At 33.3% G+C, this 25,458-nt stretch overlaps 4 protein-coding genes and 1 long non-coding RNA gene across 8 annotated transcripts in view; 3 read left to right on the plus strand and 2 right to left on the minus strand.

Moving 5' to 3' along the window:
- LOC123674658 (ras-like protein family member 10B) overlaps positions 1-15,630 on the plus strand; it is a 109,025-nt gene extending 93,395 nt beyond the window's left edge. The window contains exons 4-5 of the mRNA XM_045609610.1: positions 13,274-13,440; positions 14,651-15,630. Of these exons, the coding sequence (XP_045465566.1) occupies positions 13,274-13,440; positions 14,651-15,071 (588 nt within the window). The 3' untranslated portion in view covers positions 15,072-15,630. The remainder of the gene's footprint in view (positions 1-13,273; positions 13,441-14,650) is intronic.
- On the plus strand, positions 2,474-3,290 carry LOC123676468. Its single transcript, XR_006746946.1, has 2 exons — positions 2,474-2,850; positions 2,953-3,290. It is a non-coding gene; the product is annotated as an uncharacterized LOC123676468 (long non-coding RNA).
- On the minus strand, positions 15,627-20,356 carry LOC123676463. The gene is made up of 3 exons (XM_045612361.1): positions 19,903-20,356; positions 19,684-19,827; positions 15,627-19,628 (listed from the first exon to the last, which is right to left on the minus strand). Exons 1-3 carry the CDS (start codon positions 20,042-20,044, stop codon positions 16,969-16,971), a joined length of 2,946 nt encoding a protein of 981 aa, XP_045468317.1. The 5' UTR covers positions 20,045-20,356; the 3' UTR covers positions 15,627-16,968.
- An 84-nt stretch (positions 20,357-20,440) lies between these two features.
- Positions 20,441-21,965, plus strand: LOC123676467 (UPF0669 protein v1g209471-like). Of its 3 annotated transcripts, XM_045612368.1 has the most exons (5): positions 20,487-20,711; positions 20,783-20,922; positions 20,979-21,095; positions 21,412-21,459; positions 21,731-21,965. In XM_045612368.1, the coding sequence occupies exons 1-5, from the start codon at positions 20,661-20,663 to the stop codon at positions 21,759-21,761; spliced, it is 387 nt and encodes a 128-aa protein (XP_045468324.1). In that variant the 5' UTR covers positions 20,487-20,660; the 3' UTR covers positions 21,762-21,965. The 3 variants fall into 3 exon arrangements, with proteins under 3 accessions (XP_045468323.1, XP_045468324.1, XP_045468325.1); XM_045612367.1 differs by lacking the exon at positions 21,412-21,459 and having other exon boundaries at positions 20,441-20,711; positions 21,494-21,965; XM_045612369.1 differs by lacking the exon at positions 21,412-21,459.
- Positions 21,966-22,560: 595 nt separating this feature from the next.
- Positions 22,561-25,072, minus strand: LOC123676464. 2 transcript variants are annotated; one of them, XM_045612364.1, is made up of 2 exons: positions 24,553-25,072; positions 22,561-24,495 (listed from the first exon to the last, which is right to left on the minus strand). In XM_045612364.1, the coding sequence occupies exons 1-2, from the start codon at positions 24,985-24,987 to the stop codon at positions 22,609-22,611; spliced, it is 2,322 nt and encodes a 773-aa protein (XP_045468320.1). In that variant the 5' UTR covers positions 24,988-25,072; the 3' UTR covers positions 22,561-22,608. The 2 variants fall into 2 exon arrangements, with proteins under 2 accessions (XP_045468320.1, XP_045468319.1); XM_045612363.1 differs by having other exon boundaries at positions 22,561-24,501.
- Between the last annotated feature and the right edge of the window lie 386 nt (positions 25,073-25,458).

The following is a 25,458-nucleotide window of genomic DNA, read 5'->3' on the forward strand; positions in this document are numbered from 1 at the left end:
GTAATCTATCTAATCTCTATCTTCTATAGATTCGAAAGCAAAATGAATCCAATTTGCGGTATAAGTGGGGCTTGCAAAACATTGAAATAGTATATACTATTTCAATGTTTTGCAAGCCCCACTTATACCGCAAATTGGATTCATTTTGCTTTCGAATCTATAGAAGATAGAGGAAGCCAGTGGCGACCCCAGCTTTCAAGAATAGAGGGCGCCAAGAAGGGGCCAAGTTGTTTTTGAGGGGGGGGGCAAGATTTTTGGGAGGAAAACAAAAAATTAAAGAATAAAGAGAAAATAAGTATTTGTGGGTTGTGGTCCTTATACTGTGACTAGAGTAGTTCACAGCCAAGGATAATTTAGGGAAATAAAAGAACGGGATAAAAATACTCATTCAATTTATTTCCAACCCACTAAAAGAGTTTGAAGAAGATGATAATATGTCTTATCGATTCTTAGGATCGCTGGACACTTGGGTCGTTGCGGCTCGGTCGCAAGTAGTTTTTCGCCGGTCTCGTGAACAGATGTGAAAATCTTTAATCTTCTTGGTGTCGGTGCAAGTGTTGCACATATGTTGTAGATGTAGTTTCTCGTAGTCTGGTCTGAACTCAATTCAATTATTCGCCCTGAAATGCCGAGTTTCATGGGCATTCAGGCTGTTTTTCATTCGACCGTTAGCAAAGCCTTTCTACGGATCCCTTAGGGGTGTGGCTTTGATAATCCTAAGTTTGTACACCGAATTCTTCAGTTCTCGGACTTTTAGGTAGGTACTGCAGAATATTTTCGAAGGAATCGATAGATTCCCTACACAGAATGTATTCATAAGAAAGATAGTACTGATAAAGAAAAAAATGCATCGAACATATAAAAACGGAAAAAACTTTTCACGAAATACGAAAATTATTAGGTGTACAACTTTGCTTCCGCCGTTTTGCAATAGATGGCTGTAACGGTAAGTGGTAGTCGAAATAAATACATAACGCCATCGAAATATTAGTCGATTCATATCTGCATAATAAGTTATTCTCGATTAAACATGTCAGCTTACTAGTCAAATTCTCATCATTTGCGGGAGGTTTTAATTTTCTTCTTTAATATGAATAAATCTGCTGCTGAGGCTCATCGAATCCTCTCAAATACATATAGTGAGGCCGCTATTAGTGAAAGAACGTGCCGAGAGTGATTTCAACGCTTCAAAAACTGTGATTTTGAAGTCGAAGCATGGCGATGGAAGACGGAAGGCTTTCGAAGATGCAAAATTGGAGGCATTACTTGATCAAGACTCTTGTCAAACGCAACAAGAATTGGCAGGATCATTGGGAGTGACGCAACAAGCTATTTCAAAATGCCTGAAAGTAATGGGATTTATGTACGTCAAAATTATTTCAAAAATTTGCCATATCCTTTCTTTATTTTCTAAAAAATTTTCGTTAGAATGCCGGTTCTAGTTTTGTCTCGGCATATTTTGATTTGAAAAGGGAAAGAAGCAAAGAAAGGAAAGTAATGAACTACATATTTTTTTAATGGAATTAAAAAAGTTTGGTAAACTTCGGTATTCATAAATTATGTTTGAAATGACCTCCACCATTCCTTTTACAAGCACGTGCCCTCTTTTTTATTTCTTCAGTTGTTACTATCCAGATGAAATTTACGCTCAATCTTCTCGCTTCTCCGTTCATTTTAACGGTGTTAGATCCGGACTCCTCGCTGGCCACGAAAATTATCCAAAATCATAATCAAATTTGGTCAACGTAGAAAAAATTGACAAAAAATGAAGTAAAAGATGAGAAATCTTTTAAAAATCACAAGAACTCAAATATCTTGTAAACTGTTAATTTTTGGTTATCACTGAATATGTTTTAAATGACATCAAATGAGTCATACTAACACATCCACAAGGTTCACGTCTAATTTGGAAACACTCTATATAATTTAGGAAATATTAATATTTTTTCAGTAACTAAAATAGATTTAGAGCGTGTTCAAGACTCAACTCCCAATAGCAATTATAATACCCATTCGAATAATAACCACTTTATGTTCTGCAGAAAATTTCATATCCTTCTGAAACGTTTTAAAGTTCCGCTATTCCCATTCGAAACCGAATAGTTAACGAAATCTGGCGTCCCAAAAGCCTCGATTTAAACAAATCATCATTAAGCAAATTTCACAGCCGAAAACACCCAAATAGCCCTGGGAACGAGAGTTGGAATTTTAACGAGGACTGAAAGTAAGCCTTATATCGATTGGGCATCCTGTCACGTGTTCAATAGAGATGCTGCAGAGAGGAATTTCATCAAATTGCTCAGTAAGGCTGTCTCGAATGCTCAAGAAGGATTTTAGGGTCAGTTTGCAGATTTGCCTCCACCAACCAGAATTGCAATTATCGAACGGAGATAGACTGCGGGGATTTGTATTCTTGAGAGATTATCGAACTTTATCGTACATAATTGAGCGGCGCCATTCTCATAAGACCATAGACAAACTAAAAAAATAGATGAGCCACTCGTATATTCCGCGCCATCTGTCGGAGTAGGACACTAATACACGAAAAAATTATTTTCAATTTGATAGTTAGATGTCGTTGCATTCATGGAGATCACTCGTGAATAGTGGCTCCCATACACGTTACGGTCTATTGGGAGGAAAGTCTCCAGGTTTATATGCAGCTTGTGTGGGGAGATGTATGAAAATAGTAAGTATAATGTATAATCATTATTATCAAAAAACCTTTGAAATGTCAACTGACACAAGGAGTTGTTTGACACGTTCTTTTTGAAATATAATAAATTTCGATATGCCTGCAAGAGTGAAGACGTGCTGTGTTATTGGATGTGAAAATCGAGATGCAAGAAGGTAATTATAAAATATGAATTCGAAACCCAATTGAAAACTTTTTAACGTCAACACAAGATTTGCAGTACCTATAAAAAGAATATATTTATTTTATTTTCGTAGATATGCCATCACTACCGATGAGAAAATTCGAAAAGTGTGGCTTGAGCGCATCGGCAATAGGAAACTTTTGGAATTGGAGAAATATCAAATTAAGCATGTTAGAATATGCCAGTGCCATTTTCATAGTGATTGTTTGGAAAGCAATGGAAAGCTGAAAAAGGTTTTTTGCCCTCAATTGATTTGCCAGGTAATTAACTGAAGGAGCTTTATACCGCGTAGTAGGTATAAATACTCATATTTTGTATTATTGAATTCATTATTTTTAGTTTTTGAGAATGTTTTCAATGCAATTATTAGTTTATTGATTAGATATTTATGAAATAAATCTGTATTTTCAATTGGTGATATTTCAGTTAATAAATTTTTATTCTATCCAGAATTTGATTATTGATCCTCATTTCTCGATTCCAAAAGAAAATCAGATGAAAGTTCGTTGCAGGTATTATTTTCATGAAAATAAATTTCCTCACTCATCGATAACTTGCACGAATCCATTTCTGATTTCCTTTTGGAATTTGAATTTCAAAAAACTTTTTGCCTCTTGTATATGGGTGTACCTACCTATTCAAAAGGTGCACTACAGAATTCTTTTTGAGGCAGCTTTACGATACAGATTCCTTTTTCAATTGAGCTTTTTTCACGAATTAGTAATGTTCTACAAAAACAGATGGCGTTGAAGCTTGTTCTACTAGTGTCTCATCTATTCTCCGTTTAGTTAGTCTATGCATAAGACCAGAGAAAGGGTCTTATCGGAGTTTTCATTGATCCCTAAATTCAATTACCTTAAAAAAGAGCGTTCAATATATAATAAGGCTTTATACTTTCAAATAATCATATCGAATATTTCCCTCCTGTCAAAAATTCTATGTGAATGGAGAACAATTATCGAAAATTACAGCGAATATTTCCCTCCTGTCAAAAATTCTATGTATATGGAGAACCATTATCGAAAATTACAGCGAATATTTCCCTCCTGTCAAAAATTCTATGTAAATGGAGAACAATTATCGAAAATTACAGCGAATATTTCCCTCCTGTCAAAAATTCTATGTATATGGAGAACAATTATCGAAAATTAGAGCGATAATTGCATTGTAGGAAGCGAAACAGCACTGCGATAATTGTTCTGTTCATAGATGCATAGTTTCTATGCATCTTACACAGTTCGAATCTATGGCAATTCCATTCTACATCAGTTTGGCAAGTGATGTAACAGTTTATTCGGGAAATATTCCCCCGAATTACACTCGTGCATCAAAATGACCGGATAATTTCCCATTCCAGCGTGTTTTCTTTGAAAAACTGCATTCGGTCATTTTCATTTTTGGAGAAAGAGCCTGACACCGAAGGTGGAGGGCAAAATCCCACAAGAGTTTGTGAATATGACCCTTTCAAATCCAATATTAGGTGCTTCTGCCATTTTGTAATAGATGGCTGTAGGGGTAAGTGATAGTCGAAATAAATAGATCGTAGATTACATACAATAAGCTTAGGTATTTGTGAACATAACGCCATCGAAATATTAGTCGATTTATTTCTGCATCATAAAGTTATTCTCGATTAAACTTGTCAGCTTACGAGCCAAATTCTCGTCATTTGCAGGAGGTTGTAATTTTCTGCTTTATTATGAAGAAATCTGCGGCTGAGGCTTATCGAATGCTCTCAAATACCTATAGTGAGGCCGGTATTAGTGAAACAATCTACCGAGAGTGGTTTCAACGCTTCTAAAACGGTGATTTTGACGTCGAAGGTCAGAAGAGAGAACGATTTTGAAGATGCAGAATTGAGGGCATTACTTCATCAAGACTCGTGTCAAACGAAACAAGAATTGGCAGGCTCATTGGGAGTGACGCAACAAGCCATTTCACAACGCCTGAAAGTAATGGGAATGATTCAGAAACAAGGAAATTGGGTGCCGTACGAGTTGAAGCCGAGAAATCTTGAACGGCATTTGTTTGCTTGTGAACAGATGCCTGCAAGGCAAAGACGGAAGGGATTTCTGCATCGCATTGTGACTGGAGACGAAAAATAGATTCATTACGATAATCTCAAGCGCAGAAAATCATGGGGATATCCCGGCCATGCTTCTACGTCGACGGTCAAACCGTCATTCCATGTTTGAATAGAACAGCTGACACTTCGACAGATGAAAATCAATTTCAAAAGTGTCTGTTATTGAAAGGACATTGAAAAAGAATAACCAATATTTTTTTCGGTTATAACTTTTTTCTTCCCAAGGCTGGGTACGTCACTGATGGGAACATATATTTCAGCTTCAATGAGCTCGAAAGTTCGATAATTCCAAATCTCCATTTTCTTATTCTTTTTGTCCATTAAGGAAGCTTGTTTTCCATAAGAAATAATTCCAAGTTTTCTTTTGAACTGACTTTCCCAATATTCAGATCATCTTGGCATCGGTTGTATGGTATGGAGATGACTTCTTTGCATATAATGGCAATAGCACATTCAGACTTCATAATTCATGAATATTTCAGCAAGTTTTCTTTTTTACGTGTATTCGCAGTGAACCATGAATGAAAAACGTTTCACCTAATGACTTTCTTGGATTTAATTCACTACTTCTGTACCTATACAGTAATCAAATTCAGCATCAAGAGCTATTGAGCACTCGCTCATCCATGCATCTCGTGTGCCGTTGGATCCACAGAACTGTATAAAGGATTATATGAGATGTGATTCATTTTGATGGCATCATTGTAGGTGGTTTTATCAAGACGAGAGGTTCCGATACATAATAGGATCCTCGTGAAATTCAGCATCAACATTCGAGTGACTATTTCATATAGGTATAATATACAAACCAAATTTCAAACTCGTCGGCAATGTTTTTTCGAAACTATTAGTAGTTATCATTTTCGTTATTCCACTCAAATTTTCTATGCTTCCAGTGGCGTGATCGATATGGAATTATGTATAGAGAACTTTTGCCACTGTAATATTTGATTTTATTTTTCTATATTCTGCTTAATCTTCTATGGTTTTTATGAAGTTAGAGATTGTTACATTACTTATCCGAATCTACCCCGAACATTTCAAGTTTCTAGGCTTTTTTGCTCCAGAGTTATAGTATTTACGGCCAGGCAGACAGACAGAACCGAATTTGATCACGGATTCGTCATCAACGATTCTAACCTCATCATTCGAGACCTATGCCGGCTCACATAGGGTAAAACCCAGATAGATACCCCACTTTTGAAATTGCCTCATAATTTTAAAAATATTGATTTTATAACAATAATTTCTATGACTTATCTATCAATATGAAATACTGTGGGTTTTTAGACCTAGCAGTTGCAGAATTTATAAAATCTTACTTTTTATGGAACACTTTTTTTGGAATAGATGCCTACAGTTATGGATAGTTGCCCCACTATATGTTTTAAAAGCATTTATTCAACGAAAATATTATTTATCTATATTAAAAAACCTTTAATATTGAAAATATTTGAAATCAGATACCAATTTTTCAAATAAAAGCTTATAATTTTTGTACCTAGCTATACTTTATTATTAGACATACTACCCAGCTTCTGTAAAGCTAATCAATGTGTTCTTCAATTAAAATATTTAGTACTTTGTCTACTAGTGGATTTTATCGGGTTTGAAGTATTGTATGGTTACTTACTTCTCAGATTATCTTCAATCGATCAAAGAAAATCCTTGAGTTCATATCAATTCAAAAAACTCATAATGGGTCCTATCTGTAACTCGAATAGAAACAAATGAATCAGATCGAAATCTAAGAAATCGGAATATTTCACTTCTATCGTATTATGTTTCCAATTCTTCGATTGCCAACTGTAATTCGTAATTGGGTAAATAAAAAGAAGGGAGAAATTTTAGCTTAATTTGATATAGAAAAATATGCGTGAAAAACCCCGTTTTTCAGACTTTGAGGGCCATATCTCCGAAACTAGTCAAGACCGCCAGAAATTTCACTTGAATTTTTGTTCAGAAGACCAAAATACAAGTTCCACTAAACAGAATTTTCCGACAGGTTGAAGTGCGATAACTATATACGAGGTGATTCACCGCGATGGCCTATTAGTCGTTTTTGGATTTTTTTCTTCTTCGTCAACCTTCCTTTATCCACTTCTGGAAGTAGGCCTCTTGTATGTTCCTCCATGCTGTCCTGTTCTGAGCTATCTGAAAACATCTATATTGTCTTATATCATCAAGCCACCTTCTCTGTGGTCTACCTACAGTTTTGTCATTCTTGGTCGCCAGTGTGTTTCCTTATATGTCCATCTCGATTTTTCTGTCGAGCCACGTCTCCTGCCCTCTGCCACTTCAATTCTGCAACACGCGCTATAATATCTACAACTCTGGTTCTTTGTCGAATTTCTTAATTTCTTTTTTTGTCTCTAAGACTGACATTGGAATGAATATGGAATACTTATCATAATTTGCATTTCCGGTTTTAAGTCAATGATCTTTCTCCCTAAAATATTTTCAGATCTCTACAACTTCCGGTTATACCGGAAAACCGCAATCTTATAATTCTACATATTTGTAGAATCGCAAATGAATCAGGTTTTTTCGAAAATAAAAATATTCGACAAATGTGAGTCCTCCTCACCACCATTCTTTCCATAAAAATTCCATTAACTCATAAACCGTTGAGTTTTTACCCAAAGTAAGGCATATTGCTGTAATTGTCATCCTATCTAATGATGAAATAATATTTTGGGTGTGTCATTCGAAATAATGATATTTTAACAAAGGTTCAGTACAAAAAATATGATTAGTTTTCCATAAACGTCTTATAGGCCATCGCGGTGAAACACCCTTTATATTTACCCGTAATTGATATCCATAGTAATTCTATATGAGTTAGAAAATACCAATTCGAAACAATTCCGGTATATTTCTATTCGATCCATACATCTCTATTAGATTTGAAGTTACAGAATAGGGCTAAATAAAGATCTTGTGACTGAATTTGAACCAGAAGGTATACGTACAAATTTTGAATGAATTGTTCAAATAATCATAACATTGAAAATATTGAGGTGAAAAATTTTATTCAGTGTGGTTACAACGAAATGTTTTCAATTTCATGACTGTAAGTCAACACATTGCACCATAATCAATTTTTCAAATTGTGAACTATGAGACAAATTTGAGGTGTGAGAGGAATTCATTATAGTGTATTTCAAACCAAATAAATTTCAAACGTTGATTATACAGAGTATTGCGAACAATGGTTTAAATTTGATCAGATTATAGATGAGTTGAGACTGAGAAGGCCATGTTAACAACGGAAACACTATGACATAAAGATCTGTTGTGGTACCCCTCATAAATTCACTAACTCACTATGTGAGAAAACCTGTGAATTTCCTCAGTTCTAGTTTAATTAGTGGGAGAACTTTTCGGTTCAGATCGTCGAATACGAGAGAAATATATCTGCCTTTGTCCACTGACCATACGCCATCACGCAATATTCCTCTTTTATTTTCATTCAGTTGCAGTTGTTATGGAAGTATCATATCTTCATTAAGTTTATGATAGCTAGAGATTTTTTTTTCGATTTTTGTAGTATAGTGTCGAAAACAAACAAAACTTCTATTGTCGCTCATTAATAACCCCGCTGTTCACCAGCCTACTACATAATGGGTAGAAATAATATAAAGTGTGTTTATCTCCATTCTGACCTAAATATCAAACCGAGGACGTGTTTATCTTGAGGGAATGACTCTCCAGAGACCGTTCCTGCTTCAGCAACATTTGATAACCGTGTTTTAGTTACCCCACCAACTTGACAAGTAATAATATATGATTTTCTCGGGATTCTATTGATTCATTCAGTTGAATGCATTCTCAGACAACAATCACAAATGAATGGAAAATTATATTGTTTTTATATTACACCCACCAGCCAACTTGTTGCGCGTAGCTGAGTTTTTAGAGAAAATGAATTTTTCCTCAAATTTGCTTTGATTTATATTGCATCATTTTATTATTACTCATTCATTTCGATATGGAAAACATTTCAAGGTTTAGGTTCCCAAATTCAATACATCTAGGCGTCACAAAATGGCGAATGCGTCAGTTTCAGATTTCTTATAATGTTCTGATTAGGGATGTAACGGATATGCATTTTCCCGATTAACCGGAACCTCAGAGTAGTAAACATAGATAGAGGGAGCATATGTTATTTTCAGTAAGCAAATTTTATCCCCAACATGAACTATCAAACTTGACATGAAGCGCGCGGAAATGAAAACATATCTGTGATACGATATTTCACTCAATTCGTGAGTTTCTCCACAAAAAACGCACTTCTCATGTCCCATAGTGAATCAACGTTTCATATTAACTCCAAATATATTGAAATAAATACCTAAATATAACAGGAATTCAGAAAACAAACTTCAAGCGCGCCAAACGACGTGAAACAACCGATGACACTAGAAGAGCAAAAGTTGACAAACCTTAGATTTCAGCAGGTAGATACAGAAAATAATAAAAATTCTGCTCATCATAAATTCGACAATTAGGAAGAAAAATCGGATTCCAAATATTCAAATTTTCATATTTAATCGGGAATCACTCAAATAAATATATTTCATTGAATATAATATACATTCAAAATGATATAGTAAAATTGTGTGTTTAAAAATATATCACAATCCAACAGCTTGATCTAACCATGTTGGGGACATGTAAAAGTTGCGTATACTCCCTCTATCTATGTTTATTACCCTATGACCGGAACCGAAGTCGAAATCGGAGTTTTCAATTTTGATAAATCGGAGTTGTAAAAAACCACCAAAAAAACAAAACCAAAATCGAAGGCAAATGGAGAATGAAATTAAATTTCAAAAATAATACGACCACAAACATTTTGTCTCTTTAATTTCACTAAAAATAATTTAGATTGATTATTCGAAACAATGTAGAATTCACAAAAAGAAGTAAATTCATTTTCGAACATTATTCACATCCAACACTTCAAAAGAAGTAAATTATACTTGGTGAATAAAAGCTTTCCACTATAATAATAATAATAATAACATTTATTCAACAAATACAAAAAATAATGTTTCACAATAAAATAAAATGAATGAACAAGGTTGACGAGCGATAAGTCTTCTTTCAATTGTTTCGCATGGATAATGGATTTCGACTGATAGAAATACATTTTTCGGAATTGTATTCATCTGAAGGTCCTTTCATGAGAACTTTATCCAAAACCGCATGTTCGTCTGATATGGTGTTATCATACTCATTGTAGCTATTTAACGATATATCCGATAAAATTGTTTGAATACTGTTATTAACATTGATTGACCAACTACTGGTGCCAAGTCAACCTTGGCCGTTTTCCTGCAGGAACGTCAGCCTTGTTTGCAGATTTATTTCCATCATCAAGTAAACTTATCTATTTGATCAGAAAAAATGTACCTATTTCATGTAAAAGTCGGTTTTTGTTCTGCCTCTCTGAACATCGATAAATTTAGTTCCTCTTTCTACACATTTGAACACTGATTAATTAGATTTCTGACAAGTTATTCGGTGAAAAGGAGAGGGCTTTCAGCAAAATTTGTTTTCTGATTGTTATTGATAGAAATAGGCTGAACCACTGAATAGAATCAGAAAGAACGAAATGGTTCGTGGATTGAATATTTGAGTGAAACAGAAGTTTCAACGCAGGTAGTTTTGTCCAGAATAGTTTTTTTCGATACTCCCTTTTTTCCGGGGTATCTCCAGATTTTCTAAGCTGTCCTACGAATATTTAGTCAAATTTCGAGCACGGACGCATATCAAAGACCCATAATAATGATCAGAATAATTACTTCACTTGGTAATCAACTTAATCCTCGTTTTGCTTAAAACGAGAATGTAATTTAACGTGGAAATATGAAGGACATACGGGTATTCCAGATCTTTTAATACCATGCAAATGGTGTTTACGAATTTTGTGTTCCATGAATATTTCAGTAGTTTTGGAGTTACGATCGATAAAATGCAAATCAAGTCAGCAATTATAAATAAGCTTGGGGAGCTTCCAAAACTTGAAATCCTCTTTAAGTTGGGTTTCGAGTTTTGATGGTTTTCGCGTTTATACAAGTTTTTGAATAGTATTTACCTACAACCATTTTAGAAAATAGGCAAGAACACACGATATACAGCAACAGTTAAAGCTGCAAACTTTTTCATGTTCAACCTTTATCAAATATGCTTCGAAGAATAATTCAAATACTGCTTCTCAAATTCTCAATTAATAAAGAACTAAGTTCTTTCGCAGCAAAAAGCTTTGAAAAAAGGGTGTTGACATGGGGGGTTTATTATTTTTCTTCATCTATTCGTTTTCTCGGCATCGCCCCTTATTTTCCATCTGTGATTTTTGTATTCGTCATCGGTATACACTCACCCGTTGTTTTCGGTTTTTTGTATCATTTTCGTCACTGAACTGAGTAATTCGCATTAAGAATTGTCTGGTCTGTGTTTTACAATTTATTTTGTTTCATTCAAATTGCAATTTATTTATGAAGACATCAGTTTCGAATTGACTATTTCTACAGGGTGTACCTAAATTGGAGGTACAAATGAAAATGACAGATTTCTCGGATCGTTTCAAAAAAAAAAGTGCTATAATATGAGCCCGCAAACTCATAAAAAGAAGAAAAATTGAACTTCGGCCAATCGATCATAACTACTCCACTAGACACAAACTCGACCACTATAGAGAGAGTAAAACGACGAAAACGATAGGTCAGAGATCTTGCACATATTTAGCTCCCAAAATATATGGAACAATCCCAATTACGTTGAGAGCTTTGAGAAACCCTGTGAGATTCAAGAAGGAAGTGATTCGGTGGCTACTCGGTTTGAATAGAAAAACTATACATAACGTTATTAACAACAGAATATGACGAAAATAAAATATAAAAGATCTGTTTGCTATTCGTTTTCTGAAGTGACAAATTCCCTGAAGTGACATTTATTAATGTATTACTATTCATGTTAACATTCCCCAAAGTGACAAATATTGCCAAAGTTGACTTAAGTGCGTATGTTGTGCAGTTACACACGATGTATCCTGATTTATTTAAGTTTCGATGTATATGATGTCCATTTGAGCCAGAGAATTTTTTTATTTTTTGTTTCCATTTTGTAGTGGCTGTCTTTGAATAGTATTTCTGTTGTGAGACTAACAGGTGAGCTTCTTAGAAGTGAGCCTCTGTCTCTTTATTTAAGTTTATTTGTAAAATTTATTTGAAGTGTTCATTTTGTTTTTAAAGTCAAATAAACTTTATTATTATTATTATTTTAAACGCTTTGTTTTTGAGAAACAGGTGACAAAGTTTGTTTTTCTCTCATAGCACCTTGCCTTCACAAGATATTTAACAATTCAAAGTTTTCATCATGTGATATGCTCATTTTGTGTGCAGATCTAAAGGGTGATTTTTTTCTGGAAGGGTGCCTGCTTCTGTCCTCCAGAACTATTTTTTTAAGAGCCACTAGTAGTTCAGAAAAATTGAAGAAGAAACTCTGGTTCATTACTACAATTTTTGTTTGTTGTAGTTTTGTCGTATCTGCTACCGGTTTCAAGAAAAATTTCACAGCTCTCTATAGTAATCCTCAGGAAAATCTAAATTATTATAAAGATCCCGTTAGGTAGATGTGATAAATAATTATAAGTTTTTGCACTTATTTACCAACTCTGTAGCTAAAATCAATAAAGATTCGAAAACTCTCTCTCATCTTAAAAAAGTAGGACTACAAGAAACACCCTGTATCTCGAAGACAAAGCGTTTGCAGGATCATGTGGATTAGACATATTATTCTTAAAATTACTACAGGAATATCTCATTTTGCTTCATAACTCCAATTCAGGAACACCTAGTATAAGATGAGAACAATCGAATTGGCATTAAAAAATTATTTGTTTTAAATTTCGTTATCAAACCTCTTTTCCCAAATTACAGATATGAGTGAACGTTTTCGTCAAAAAATTTTTTTCGATTAACCCTCCCAAGAAAAAAAAATCAACGTAAAGCTCCACAAAATCAGAAAAACGAGGTTTTTGAAGTATGTTTTTCTCCCTAAAATTTCGCTCAGATTTTTTCTTTCTTTTTATTAGCACAATGTACATACACATTCTAATTTAACAAGATCCAACACATTTTCACATAAAAATCTCCTCTAAATTAAAAAAAAACATCCTCCTTACTAACCCCACAATACATGGTTTTTTGACAGACGACAGAATCGTTTTATGAAACTCACAATTTATTATATGTATGTATATTTTAAATTTTTCAATATAAATGATTTTTTTTTGTTTCAGCAATTCGTTTGGAATGATTTCTACGAGGAGTACATTCCAACAGAAAAAAAACACACCTACTACCCTTCGGTAATAACTAACGATAGACTATACGAGATCAAAATATCGGATATTCCTGTTATTCCTTATTTTCCAGTCAATTCCTACTACGAATGGACGAATTACAGGTAACATGAATATAAACATAATTTTTTTCGATGATAAAGATTTGAAATTGAAAGATTTCGAAAGAAAAGATGTTTGAATTATTTCAATCTAGGTACCATATTTCGAATCGTTTCCCCAAACATTTTTTAAGTAGTGAGCTCTTCCAGAGCATTTGCTTTTACTTGTGTGGAATTTTACTGTTCTCTACTTTGCTTGCTGTTTTTTTTTTCTTCGAACCCAATGTTGTACGTATATTCTTACCGCCGATTTTTTTATTTCTCTCTCGAAAGGCGCGTTCAGACATAGAACAAAACATCATATCGTAACGCCATCTCGTACGCGCCTTAATACATACTCGTAAAGGCCAGATTGGACACAGATTAATTATTATAGCTGATATAGAAAAAATCGCAAATTTCACCATAAAGTTTAATATTTCCTATTTATGACAAAATATCCAGCTATAGTACTTTGCTGTAGGAAATATTGCATTCACCATCCAGTAAAATGGTAGCATTAGATCTTCTCAGTTTCATGATTATAAGTTGTTCATGTTCCGCGAAATAATTTTTTTGTATCCGTTTTTTTTATTTTTAGCCTTAAAAAATCATGGATCATGATTTTGAGCTAGAATGATCAATACGGTGTAGCAACAAATTTTTATGCCAAATTTCATGTATACAGATAAATATATAGCTGTAAAAATATGAAAATTTCAAAGGATTGAATTTTTTTTTAAATAAGAATCCAAAGATTCATATTCGAATTCCGTAATCTGTCAATTTTCGTAACAGTCACACCAACTACCAAGATACAATACAAAAGTCACTATAGGATATATAATCTGAATTTTCATTGAAATTCGTTAATATTTCATAAAACTTGACTGAAATAGAAAAAATATCGTCTAATACTCGTTGCAGAAGACAATTCGAACACGCATGAGTTCGAAAATTCGCTCCATTCACATTCGTGTTGGAATAAGAGCCCATTCTGCAACTTGTTTTAGAATACTATTATACTTGCGTGCGGGAAAATCCCCTGATATTTCTATCCCGCACCCATATCCGTGCGGAAAAGAAATAGCACGGGTTTTTCCCGCACTGTGTGAGATAGTGACTATTTGCGTGTGGAAAAAGAGTTGAAAGCGCACGCTTGTAGAAAAAATATTAATTCAACAGTTACATGAAATATATGTTCATAATCAATCTCAATCGAGAACATTTTCAGATACTATGGTCTGAGAAGCTCGTCAGCGTATATTCTAGTGTTCGACCTCTCAAACATAGAAACTTTCCAGTACATAAAGAACATCAGAGAACAAATATGTGAGTCCAGGAACATGACTAACGTCCCAATCCTAGTAGTCGGTAACAAGCAGGATCTAGTAACCGCTGAAGAAGGTCACAGTAGCGGAGGTAAACTGGCTATAAGTAGTGGTGTGGAAGAAAAAAGGAGGGACATCATTAACCTGGTGAAGAAACATTGGAAGTCCGGGTACATTGAATGCAGCGCCAAGTACAATTGGAAAGTGATAGCAGTGTTCAAGGAGTTGATCAATATGATTGATCATTTAGATTCTAGGGATCAAAGTCCCATGTTAGATAATATACAGGATGCTTTGGATAGGAATAAATGTACAATTTTGTAGAGGTGTCATGGAAGACTATCTTCATTGTTTCGCAGAAATATACTTTTAAGTTTTCAACCACAAATAACTTGGAAGAAAAACCTAAAAGTACATTCTACTTTCCATAATCTGTTTTTCCAAGGAAAGATTGTTCTCAGCAATAATAATAAACTGACAATCTTGGTAAATTATTCTATGCAGGTTGTCCAAACTCATTGTTATTTTGGTTGTCCCAATTATTCAAAGTATTCAGAGAAAACAAATTTTGTTCATAAAACTATGTTGCCAAGGTGAAAAAATAAATAAGTTGAAGACAATCGTAGCAAATATTTTTTCAATATATTATGACAAGTTTTTTCATCTTAGCTTTATATTACTGGATATTTATATAATGTTTTTTGTGCTTGAACTGTTATATCTTAAATTTGTTATAGAATTAAAAATTGCTACATGAACGTAAAAAGGTTGTGAAAACTCGTTGTTATGTATTTCCGAATGTAGAGTTAAATAAATGATTTATATAATTGTTGTTTCATATACTATTATTATATTTACCGAAATGAAACAACATCAAACTGAAGTTTATTGTTTATTTGGCTGCCATATGGCACTATCACAAAGATAAATTTAAACTTCACATTCACAAAGCAAACAAGCAAAAAGGGATTACATAGTACTGTGATAATTAACATTAAATGATAGCAATAAATGGCACTACTAATATGAATGCGGAATAAACCAAAAAAAATTATCACAAATGGAAATGAATTCAACAATAGCAACAAGAGAAAATTTTCAAATTAACGATAGTAAAGCTGCTCTCAGAAGAAATAAAGTAGAAATACAAAAATTATTCAATTGTTCAAATAAACTCTTTCAGCACTTTTCAAAATTATGCAAGATGCAATAATTATTCGAAGTATAAAAATGTTCCAAGAATATATAAACTCTTTTTCTCTTTATGAAAAAAAGTAGCTACACAAAAATATTTGTATAAAATTACAATACATTTCAGTACAAAAAGGGCACTTATAAGTATATTTTGCTTAATTAATGTAAAATGCTATAAATATTATCAAGAATATAAAATGGTAAATATGAGTCCAATATAAAAATAGCAATCCATTTTCTCACATCACAATTCTTAGGTTTTTAATGTTAAAAATTTCAGGAAGACTTAGGGTTGAATGGCATATTATCCTGTTGTTTAAATACATTGAGATGAAGCTAAAGGCGAGTACTGAGCTCTTCAATGGCAATAAAAATAGGATAAGTCTGCCAATGTGGACTTCCACTATGTATGTTGTAGTTCATTTGTGAATTCGCTCAATTAATGCGGCACTAGGAAGTGACATGTTTGACGAACAATACTTTAATATTGTAGATTAGAAATTGTGGTTAGTTCGTCAGTGAATACCCGAATATCGAACCACTAATTTTCAAAACAATACTCCTACAACATATATGTATACATATATAATGTAAAACCCAAACCTTCATAGAAAAAGGTTTTATCACTAACTATTGCATTAGAGTATTGGGAACTCTAACATGAAATTATTTTTTAATATCATACCCTACAGTTGATAAATACAGATATAAAAAATTATCCGCAGAACACAGGATTTAAAATCTGTCTGCCAGTCAACCTCATGGGCGGATACAAGGAGGGAGGGGGGGGGCATGAGCGATAATGCATGTTGAAAAATGGAAAAAAGATTTCCTTTTTTTTTTCTGGATTTAAATGGGGGCTCATCGAATGTAGAGTGGTTCAGAGGTTACATTGGTTGATTTGCAAAAGGATATTTTTCAAACATATTGTAATTCCTATTATCTGTGGATCATTTACCATATCTTTATATATATGAATTCGGAATTCATTAAAAAACTAAAAGAGTTTGAAAGAAATTTCAACTCTTCAAGAATCAGAATTATAACAGTCGTGGGAACAATACAAACAATCATTCCTAAACAACAATTTAGCCCCAAACAAAGACTTCTTACACATCTTACAAGCGAAACAGTCATCTGTCGCATGAAAATGAACGCCATCCTTCAGTTGAAGCCCCTGTTGATCAGGATGAATGACTTCTTTACAAGCATAACATTTATTAGCTTTTGTTAACTCATAACAAGGTATACAGACGGGTTGATTGTTCTCCATGACATAATTCTGATCTGCTAAAGGCTTGTCACATTCAAAACAACAAAAATGCTTAACATGGAAAGTAGAGTTTTCTGCCAAACAATACTCCTTAACGAATATCAATTCATCACATGCCATGCAACGAGGAATTCCTCTTATCTTGGCATAATCCCGGCCACAGTATATATTATCAGTCCCTTTATCATAAAAATAGAACATGTCTGCCAAAATCTGATTACAACCATGACATTTGAAACAACCAGTATGGTAAATAGCATCAGATCGTTCAGGTATGGTTATTGCCAGTTCTTCCTGCTTAAAAATCTCATTGCAATAATGGCAACAAGGCAAGTTTACCAAATTGAGATTAGGTTCAAACTTATTGGGAGTGGAGCCTTCAAACAAATTGTTGTCTTTAGAGAGAGCAGTGCGAATCTCAGGGTTTTCATATTCAATATCTCTGATAGCACCAATTGGGATATATTTTGGCTGAAGATCATCTTCTAAGATGTTCTGATTTCCAGGATTAAAAGCTGGGACACCATCATAGTATTTCTGTTCAGAAAAATTAGTTGGCTTCAAAGGAACTGGTGAAAGTAGATCTTTGTGTGGGGTGTTTACAGAATTATTCTTAGAAGATAAAGCTCCAAATCCACCTTTATTCGGTGAGTGTGGATTTCCACTCAATTTTGAACTTTCAGTATCAAATTCACACGAAGTAATTTTTTGAGGGTGAGGAGACTTGAAACTAGACACTTTTGAAGGAGAGTTTAGAGTACTATATCCCTGATTTTCTGAATTTGGGGGATTGGAGAAGGATGGAGTTAAATGCATCACTTTGTCTTTGACTGCAAATTTGCTTGGAGACAAGGTCTGGTCAGAAACAGGAGAATTTTTAGGTCCCAAGACAGACAACTCCTTCTGTTTCAGTTTATTCAACCTGTCTCTTACACTTAGATTATGAAAGTTTTCATCTGAAGCATCATTTGGGGGTGAATCGTATGTAGAATAAGCCAAATCCTTCAAATTTCTTATTTGAGTAGGCATTTGAGAATTTTCATAAAGAACAGTCTTAGTAGGACTAAAATGAGGTACTTTTTGATTAGATATTGCCAGATTTTGTAGTCTCTCTTGACTATAACCAAGTGAATTAGGTTCTACAGTTTGAGGACTGCTTGACATATAATTATTCTTAGAAAATTCCACTTGTGGTTTAGGTTGGTGGAGTTGGTCATGAACCGAGTTGTGAATTGTAGAATTCACAGGACTCTCAGAGATATTCTCTATTGTCCTAAATGGACTACATGGAAAAAAAGCACTCTTTGTTAATTGATTTTCTTTTGAATTTGGGTAGTAGGAACCCTGAGGTGAGTATAATGCATTGTCTGTGGGATCAAAAGGATTATTTTGATTTGTACTATATGCCAAGTCCTTTATTGGTTGGAAGTATGCGGGATTTTGGTGTTCTTCAACAGTATGAATATTTCCAGGATTATAGTAAGGTAAATGCTTCTGATATTTGAGTGCATTGTTTATAAACTGACTAGGATATGGCAATTCTCTAACTGAACCCCGATCTAGTTCTTTTTTCGGATCATTATCATCGTAGCGATTATCTGAATGCTGGGTCGGCACAAATGCAGAAGGCACCAAGTTTTTTATACTGGATGTTCCAATCAAACGCTCATCAATTTTTTCTGAACTTGAACAAACCGTATTAGTATTTGTAGGTGGATAATCTTCATAAGAGTAACTTAGATCCCTGAGGCATGTTTCCTGAGGTACTTGAATATCTTCTGTAACCACTCTGTTACCTACAGGGTCTAAAACATTCTTCTTCAGATTTTTCTCATTATTTCTTTGAATCACATCGTTAATTGTATTCTGCTTATGTTTGAAGCTTGGGAATATAGGATTCCTTTCCTCATTCTCTACTGGTTGAGCAAAGTTAGCCTGATAGGCAACAAGGCCTGGATTTTCTCTTAAATCTAAAGTACCATGGTTATTGCCAAGATTGTCCAAAGGAACTGAATTATCCCCTCCATGGAGTATGACATTTTCCGAGCTTACAATACCTTTAGGCACATTATTAATGAGAAACATAGCATCATTCTTGTCCATGACGTGAGTTTGGCCCTTATTAAAGCTAATTTGTATCAAGTGGCCTACACCAACACTACTTTGCTTGATGTGAGCAACATATTCCTGCATTTTCTTCAGTTCTTCATCTGTTAAATCGTGACATAAGGAGGGATCTATATCATGAATAGGTATTTGTTTTTTCAGCATCTGTTTTCTGTCCTGAGCTGCCTGTGATCCTTTGATAGGTAAAAGTTCTGGTGGTAGAGTCTTCAGGTATTTGTCGATGGTTTCTTTCTGACCATTTGGTGCCCATTCTAGTTCCACTTCTTTGTCTTTCCTACCAGGCAATACTACAGAATTTAATGATAGATGAAATTCTTCTACAAAATCTAAATGTATTCTTACCGATTTTCCTTTTCAATCTGTTGACTTTGGTTCCAAGAAGTTCATCTTGAGCCCATCCATAGATATCATCGTCTTGGACTTCATGATTCTCTTTAGAACATTTACAATTCTTACAAATTTTTCTCCAGAAATGTAAATCCAGTCCTATAATGCATAAAAATTAAAGGTCATTTGAAAAATAGGAATCTTATTAGAATATTTGACCGAATCTTTATTTACCTGGACACTTATCTTCACAGGTGAGACAAGGGGCTCCTGCTCCTAATTCATGACCCAACTTTGTCTTTAGTCTTCTCTCCCTTTTCGCTTCTAGTTCTTTCAACCAATTAGGTGTCTCAGGAATTTCTATTTCACTACCCATGTTAAATAAAATTCCATAAAATTTGTCAGGAACTCAGGAAAGTACCATTCCAGACTTCCCAAATTTCTAATTGGACGAATACTATTTGCAAAAGCAGACAAAACGCCCAATATAATGAGTCATACTTAAGGGGATATTGGCTTTTCCAGAAATCTATTTGTTTAATAGATCCACAGGTGGTGGGGTTAAACAGACAAAACAACGATTAAACCAGGTTAGAAGAATGTCTTTAAGAAGGCAAAAATCAAAACTAGTCTTATTTTGAAAATATAAATATTTTGTATAAAATATCACAGATTGGTCTAATAATTTCCCTACTAGAATGAATTAGAAAAGAACTTAGGCATAGAAAATAAAACAGCTGATTATGATTGTCAATTTCATATTTTCCTTTTTTATTTTTTTTTTGATGACAGATCGCGATGATTTTTCTTTCTATGGTACAATAGCTAAATCTTGGGTTTTGATTTATTATAGGAATTATTAAAGATTAATCTCTGGGAATTATATTTTCTTTCAGCAAAATTTACAGTTTGTCTTGTCTCTGATTAAATATACCATAAAGAATTATTATTCCTTTCAAGATGAAATAAATAAGTTTCTAAATCTTCTAACAATGCATATAATACAACTTTCTTTGTACGTTACATTTGGTTTTTTAATTTGGGTAAGTTTCAAAGATACTTATGGAAATAAATATTTAGCAAATTTTTAATATGAATAATATTATAAATGTAGATTTCTTCGACCAGGACTAAATCTAATACTGACAGAAATACCCAACTGCTAATGTACAAAGATGGTGTAGTTGCTAGAGAAAAGTTTGTATATTTTAGCGTTGAAGAGGAAGGTGATCTTGTACTCTCTTTGCATTCATTGTGAGTGCCTAGCTTAAGAATAAACTTTAGAATATAACATTCATATTCTATTTCAGTGATGGTGACGCTGATATATACATTGCTGAACATCCAAAAGTGCCTACTTATGAACCTGATACCTATGATTTACATGCTGCTACCTGTGGAGAAGATGTTATTGAGATTCCAAAGAGGTTTGTGTACAAGTTAAGTACTTGGTTAGTCGAGGTACTCAAAATAGTGTTCATAATTTCAATCGTTAAGTTATTCTATTCACTTTCCCCCCTTGTTCTCAATTGTTTTTTATGAGAATACTATTGAAGGTGCTTAGGTGACCACGGCTCTATGAAATATAAGAACATGAAAAGATGAGGAAAATTAAAAAAGGTAGGAAGAACTCTAAAAGAGGATTAAGTAATATGTTACATAGTTCAGTGGTCACATTAAGCTTCAATTTAGCCATATACAAGATATGCTTATGCCTATTACAATAGAAATTTTTTTTTCAAGTGACATTTCAAGAATTGGATTATTTTCTACAACAAACTCAGCATTACAGTAAGATTTTCAGAATATTTTTTTTATTTGACAGCTTTAAACGACCTATAATAATTGGAATTTATGGCAATTCAATCTATGAAACAACCAATTTCAAACTTAGAGTAGAAAGAATTGATAATGACAAATTCGAAAAAACCAGTTCCTCAGATTTTGTTCATCCACGCTCCACTCAGGATGAGCCACAAAAGAACAAACCTGATGGTTCCACAGCAAATAAGCCAAAGATTAAAGTCAACAATAAAGTAGACCTTAAATCTCTATTTTTCAGTATTCTGGAAGTTCTAGCCTCAGCATTATGAAATTTCATAGGAAGATTTGAAAGCAAAGAAATCGACTGTAATTTTTTGTGATATTGAGTTATTTATTGTTCTATATATTTTTATACTGACATCAGTGTTCTGAAAAAAGTAACTTTGAAATAATTTTTTGAGATAGCAAGTTTTAATTTCCCAATTGTCTATCTTTTTGGTAATGATAAATAAATTCAATATTTATTCAGACAAGACAAACTTTTGATTTAAAAATTTTTTAAAAAAAGGCCCTCAAACAAGGGTCCTCTTTTCCCAAATATTTCATCCCGTTTTGGATTATTATATCTGATGATAAACCTATGGGGTAGTTCAAGGAAAAACCTCTTCAAGTTCTGAAATCATTACTGTTTACATTTGGGAATCCCCAAATTGAGAAAAACTCCGTCTGCCTGTGGTCCAGAACTTTTCTCGAAAACAATAAAAGCTATTGGTTAAAAAAATTATATGTTATATTCCATTAATTTAAACTCGAAAATATGGTACATGAATCTTGAAAACAAAAACAGAGAAAACGTTCATATCAACAAAAATTGGCAGTATGTTCAATATAATATTTTTACCTCAAAGCCCTAGTTCCAATAGTTTTAAGATCATGAACTTTTGAGTAGTCCCTTCTACATATAATCATAGCTTCATATCAGCTATATGTAAGTGTGGCAAATCGTTGCATTGGTAACCAAGAGGTGATAGATCCAAATCCTCAAAAATATATTTTTTTGTTTCATAAGGTTACCTATATAAGATTTTGGATTTTATACATATAGGAAATGGAAATAATAAGCCATTGTGAAAAATTAAGTTTTGTTTTTATAAAAATCATATGAATTATATATTTTCATGAACTGCAAACAGTATCTGCTAAAGTCAAATCCACAGTATTAACTAGATATGAAATTGTTATTTTTCTATCTTCCCCTAGATGTAAACCCATATAAACTTCATCATTTAGTCCATCAAAATTTAATATCTCATTGAATTTATTGGAAGTTATTTGGTTAAGGGCATCCAGAGATGTGCTTCTATCATATGTGGTTACTTCAATGATAATACCCAATTTATGATCAACAGGCAAACCAATATCACACTTCAAGTACCTTTTAGGCATAGTCAAGGCTTCCCCTTTTAGATTCCGGAAATATTTTTTTAGAAAGTGATGAATGAGAGCTTGCAATTCAAAATCATTTTGTGGCAAGACTTTAGTATTTTGAAACAAATTCTTGGTACTATTAGCCAACTGTAAAAAAGACTCCTGATTCCTGATATTTGAGAGAGCTTTAATAGACTCAACAAAAGCATCTAGAGCACCATCAGTAACATTGTAATATCTTTTAAAGAAATTGAACGAAAAAAAAGCTTTACAATAATCAGAATAGATTTCTATATTTGGTATTCCAAGTTCTATAGATTCCTCTGTCCGGGATAACATGTTCAAAAAACCTGCTTCATATAAAAACTGAAAGAATAAATCCATATCCTCCTCTTTCAGTTCAAAATTTGGTTCATTGAAAATTCTTTTCAGAGTCAAAACATCTTCGAAATTCAACCTATCTTTATATTTGATTGTTATCATCTTGCGTGACATAAGTACTTCTATTTTATCTGCATATGCCTTTCGAGTCAATACAGTTTTTATTCTGTTAAAATTTCCCAATGAAATGTACTTCTTCAGGTCCTTTTCATACAGGTACTGCAACACTGACCAATTATTATACATTTCCACTATATCACCATCTGTTAAATTCATACCATAACTATTATACCAAACTTTGACCTCATTGAAAGTATCTGAAAGGTCAAAATCACCCAAAAGTCTTTCTACTTCTGTGGTGGTGAAACCAAAATAACTACAGAGGCTGTCACTGTGAAGGTATGGCTTATGAATGGTATTGCTTTCGGAGATTAACATATAGGAGTAATGGTGAGTGCCCATAGCCAAAACTCTCTCAACATATGGATTATCTTTCATTAAATTGGATAGGAGTGTTTTAATGAATAGTACAATTCTCTTAAAATCATAATCATTAAAATTACTGTTGTATATAATGTTTGTTATTGGTTCATCTAGATCATCAATTAAAACATACACTTTACTCCCAGTGTTGAAATGAACACATAATAATTCGGTGAGATACCTTAAGGAGTTTTTTAACTTCTCCTCTGGTACTTTATCATATTGTTCAAAATCTATATATTTTTCAAAAGTGGCTTTGCTGTAATAACAATCCCAAAGCCTACTACTTATAAGATACTTGTGCTCCATGAATGTAGTATAAATAGATGTCCTTAGTGATCCCAAAACTTCTTCATAAGTATCTCCAACAATATTTCTAAAATTAATATGTATCACAGGATATTTTCCAAAATGTTTAGAAAAAAAAGTTTTATGGAAAATTTTTCTCTTTTCTTTGCCGATTGTGAAAATTTTTTTGTCTGTGAATAAACTGAAATTTCTCGACATCTGCTGCTCACTCAGAAATCTAGTTCCATTTTCTACCTGCAAATTAATAGGATCCCCATTTTTGTTCACCTCTATTTCTACAAACTTTTTCAGAGTAAATATGTTTGTTGATTTTCCACATCGTCTTGGTGTAGTTATTAGCACTCTATCGCACTCTCTCAGTGTTGCTTTAATGAATAAGGTCTTGTCTACATACCAAGATTTATCAGCAATGGTTGCAAAATCTGAGGCTCCAAATAGGAAACTGTCTCTCTGAACTGATTCCTGAAACTGAAAAAGTGTAAAGAAATTGAAAATTAACTTTCAAAAGAAATATTTTACCTTTTTCACGGGAGCTGGTGTTAGAACCTCCACATGAAGATTCTCCTCTTCTTGTTGTGAGTTTTCCTCTCTCACTTTAACGTTTAAAATGTCCCACTTTTTGTTGGTGAAGTTTGAATTTGACTCTCTAGGTATTTTTCTCGGTATAACTTGAGATGGTTCTAGTTTTGGTTTTATAAATTTATACTTAATGCCGGGAACAGCTATATGTTGATGTTTTCTTTGGAGATGAATTTTCAAATTACTAATCGATGTTTTGTAGGAAAATATAATCCGGCAAAGATTGCATTTTGCTCTTACTGGACTTAAAGGAGTAAAATATTTCCATATTTGTGAACGTCGTTTAATTGTTTTGTCGTCTCCTACAGGAACTGTGTCATTCTCAAAACCATTATCATCCAACTCTATTTCATCTATTTCCATAGAATCACCCATAATCGCGGTAATAGTAACAGTTTTTACATTGTAATGTTATTTTATTTTATTGTTACTTGTTACGCCTAACGCCATAACATCACTACCGAACTGAACCACAGACTAATCTGTGACTGAACGCATCTGAGATAAAGAATGCAGCGCCAAGGTGAGCAAACGTAGAACTATAAATGTTGACATTGGTGTGTTTTGTTGTATTAGTTATGTGTGTATTTGCGTTATTAAAATTCGATTTTACAATAAATATAAAAACTCTTCAGACTTCTATAGTGAACAAGTGTGTTACTGTGTATATTTTATTTTAGGTAAAGGTGGTAGATATCATCATTTGTTTCAGTTCAGTCTAGTGATATTGAATGTTATGAAAGGATGGAAGACTTCGAAAAATGACGAATAACAATCGTGTGCATATAATATGTGAACGGTTCAATCAACATTATTATACTACAGGATTCTAATAGTACCTTTTTT

This window comes from Harmonia axyridis, chromosome 3 (genome assembly GCF_914767665.1).
Source record: "Harmonia axyridis chromosome 3, icHarAxyr1.1, whole genome shotgun sequence".
Taxonomy (NCBI): domain Eukaryota; kingdom Metazoa; phylum Arthropoda; class Insecta; order Coleoptera; family Coccinellidae; genus Harmonia; species Harmonia axyridis.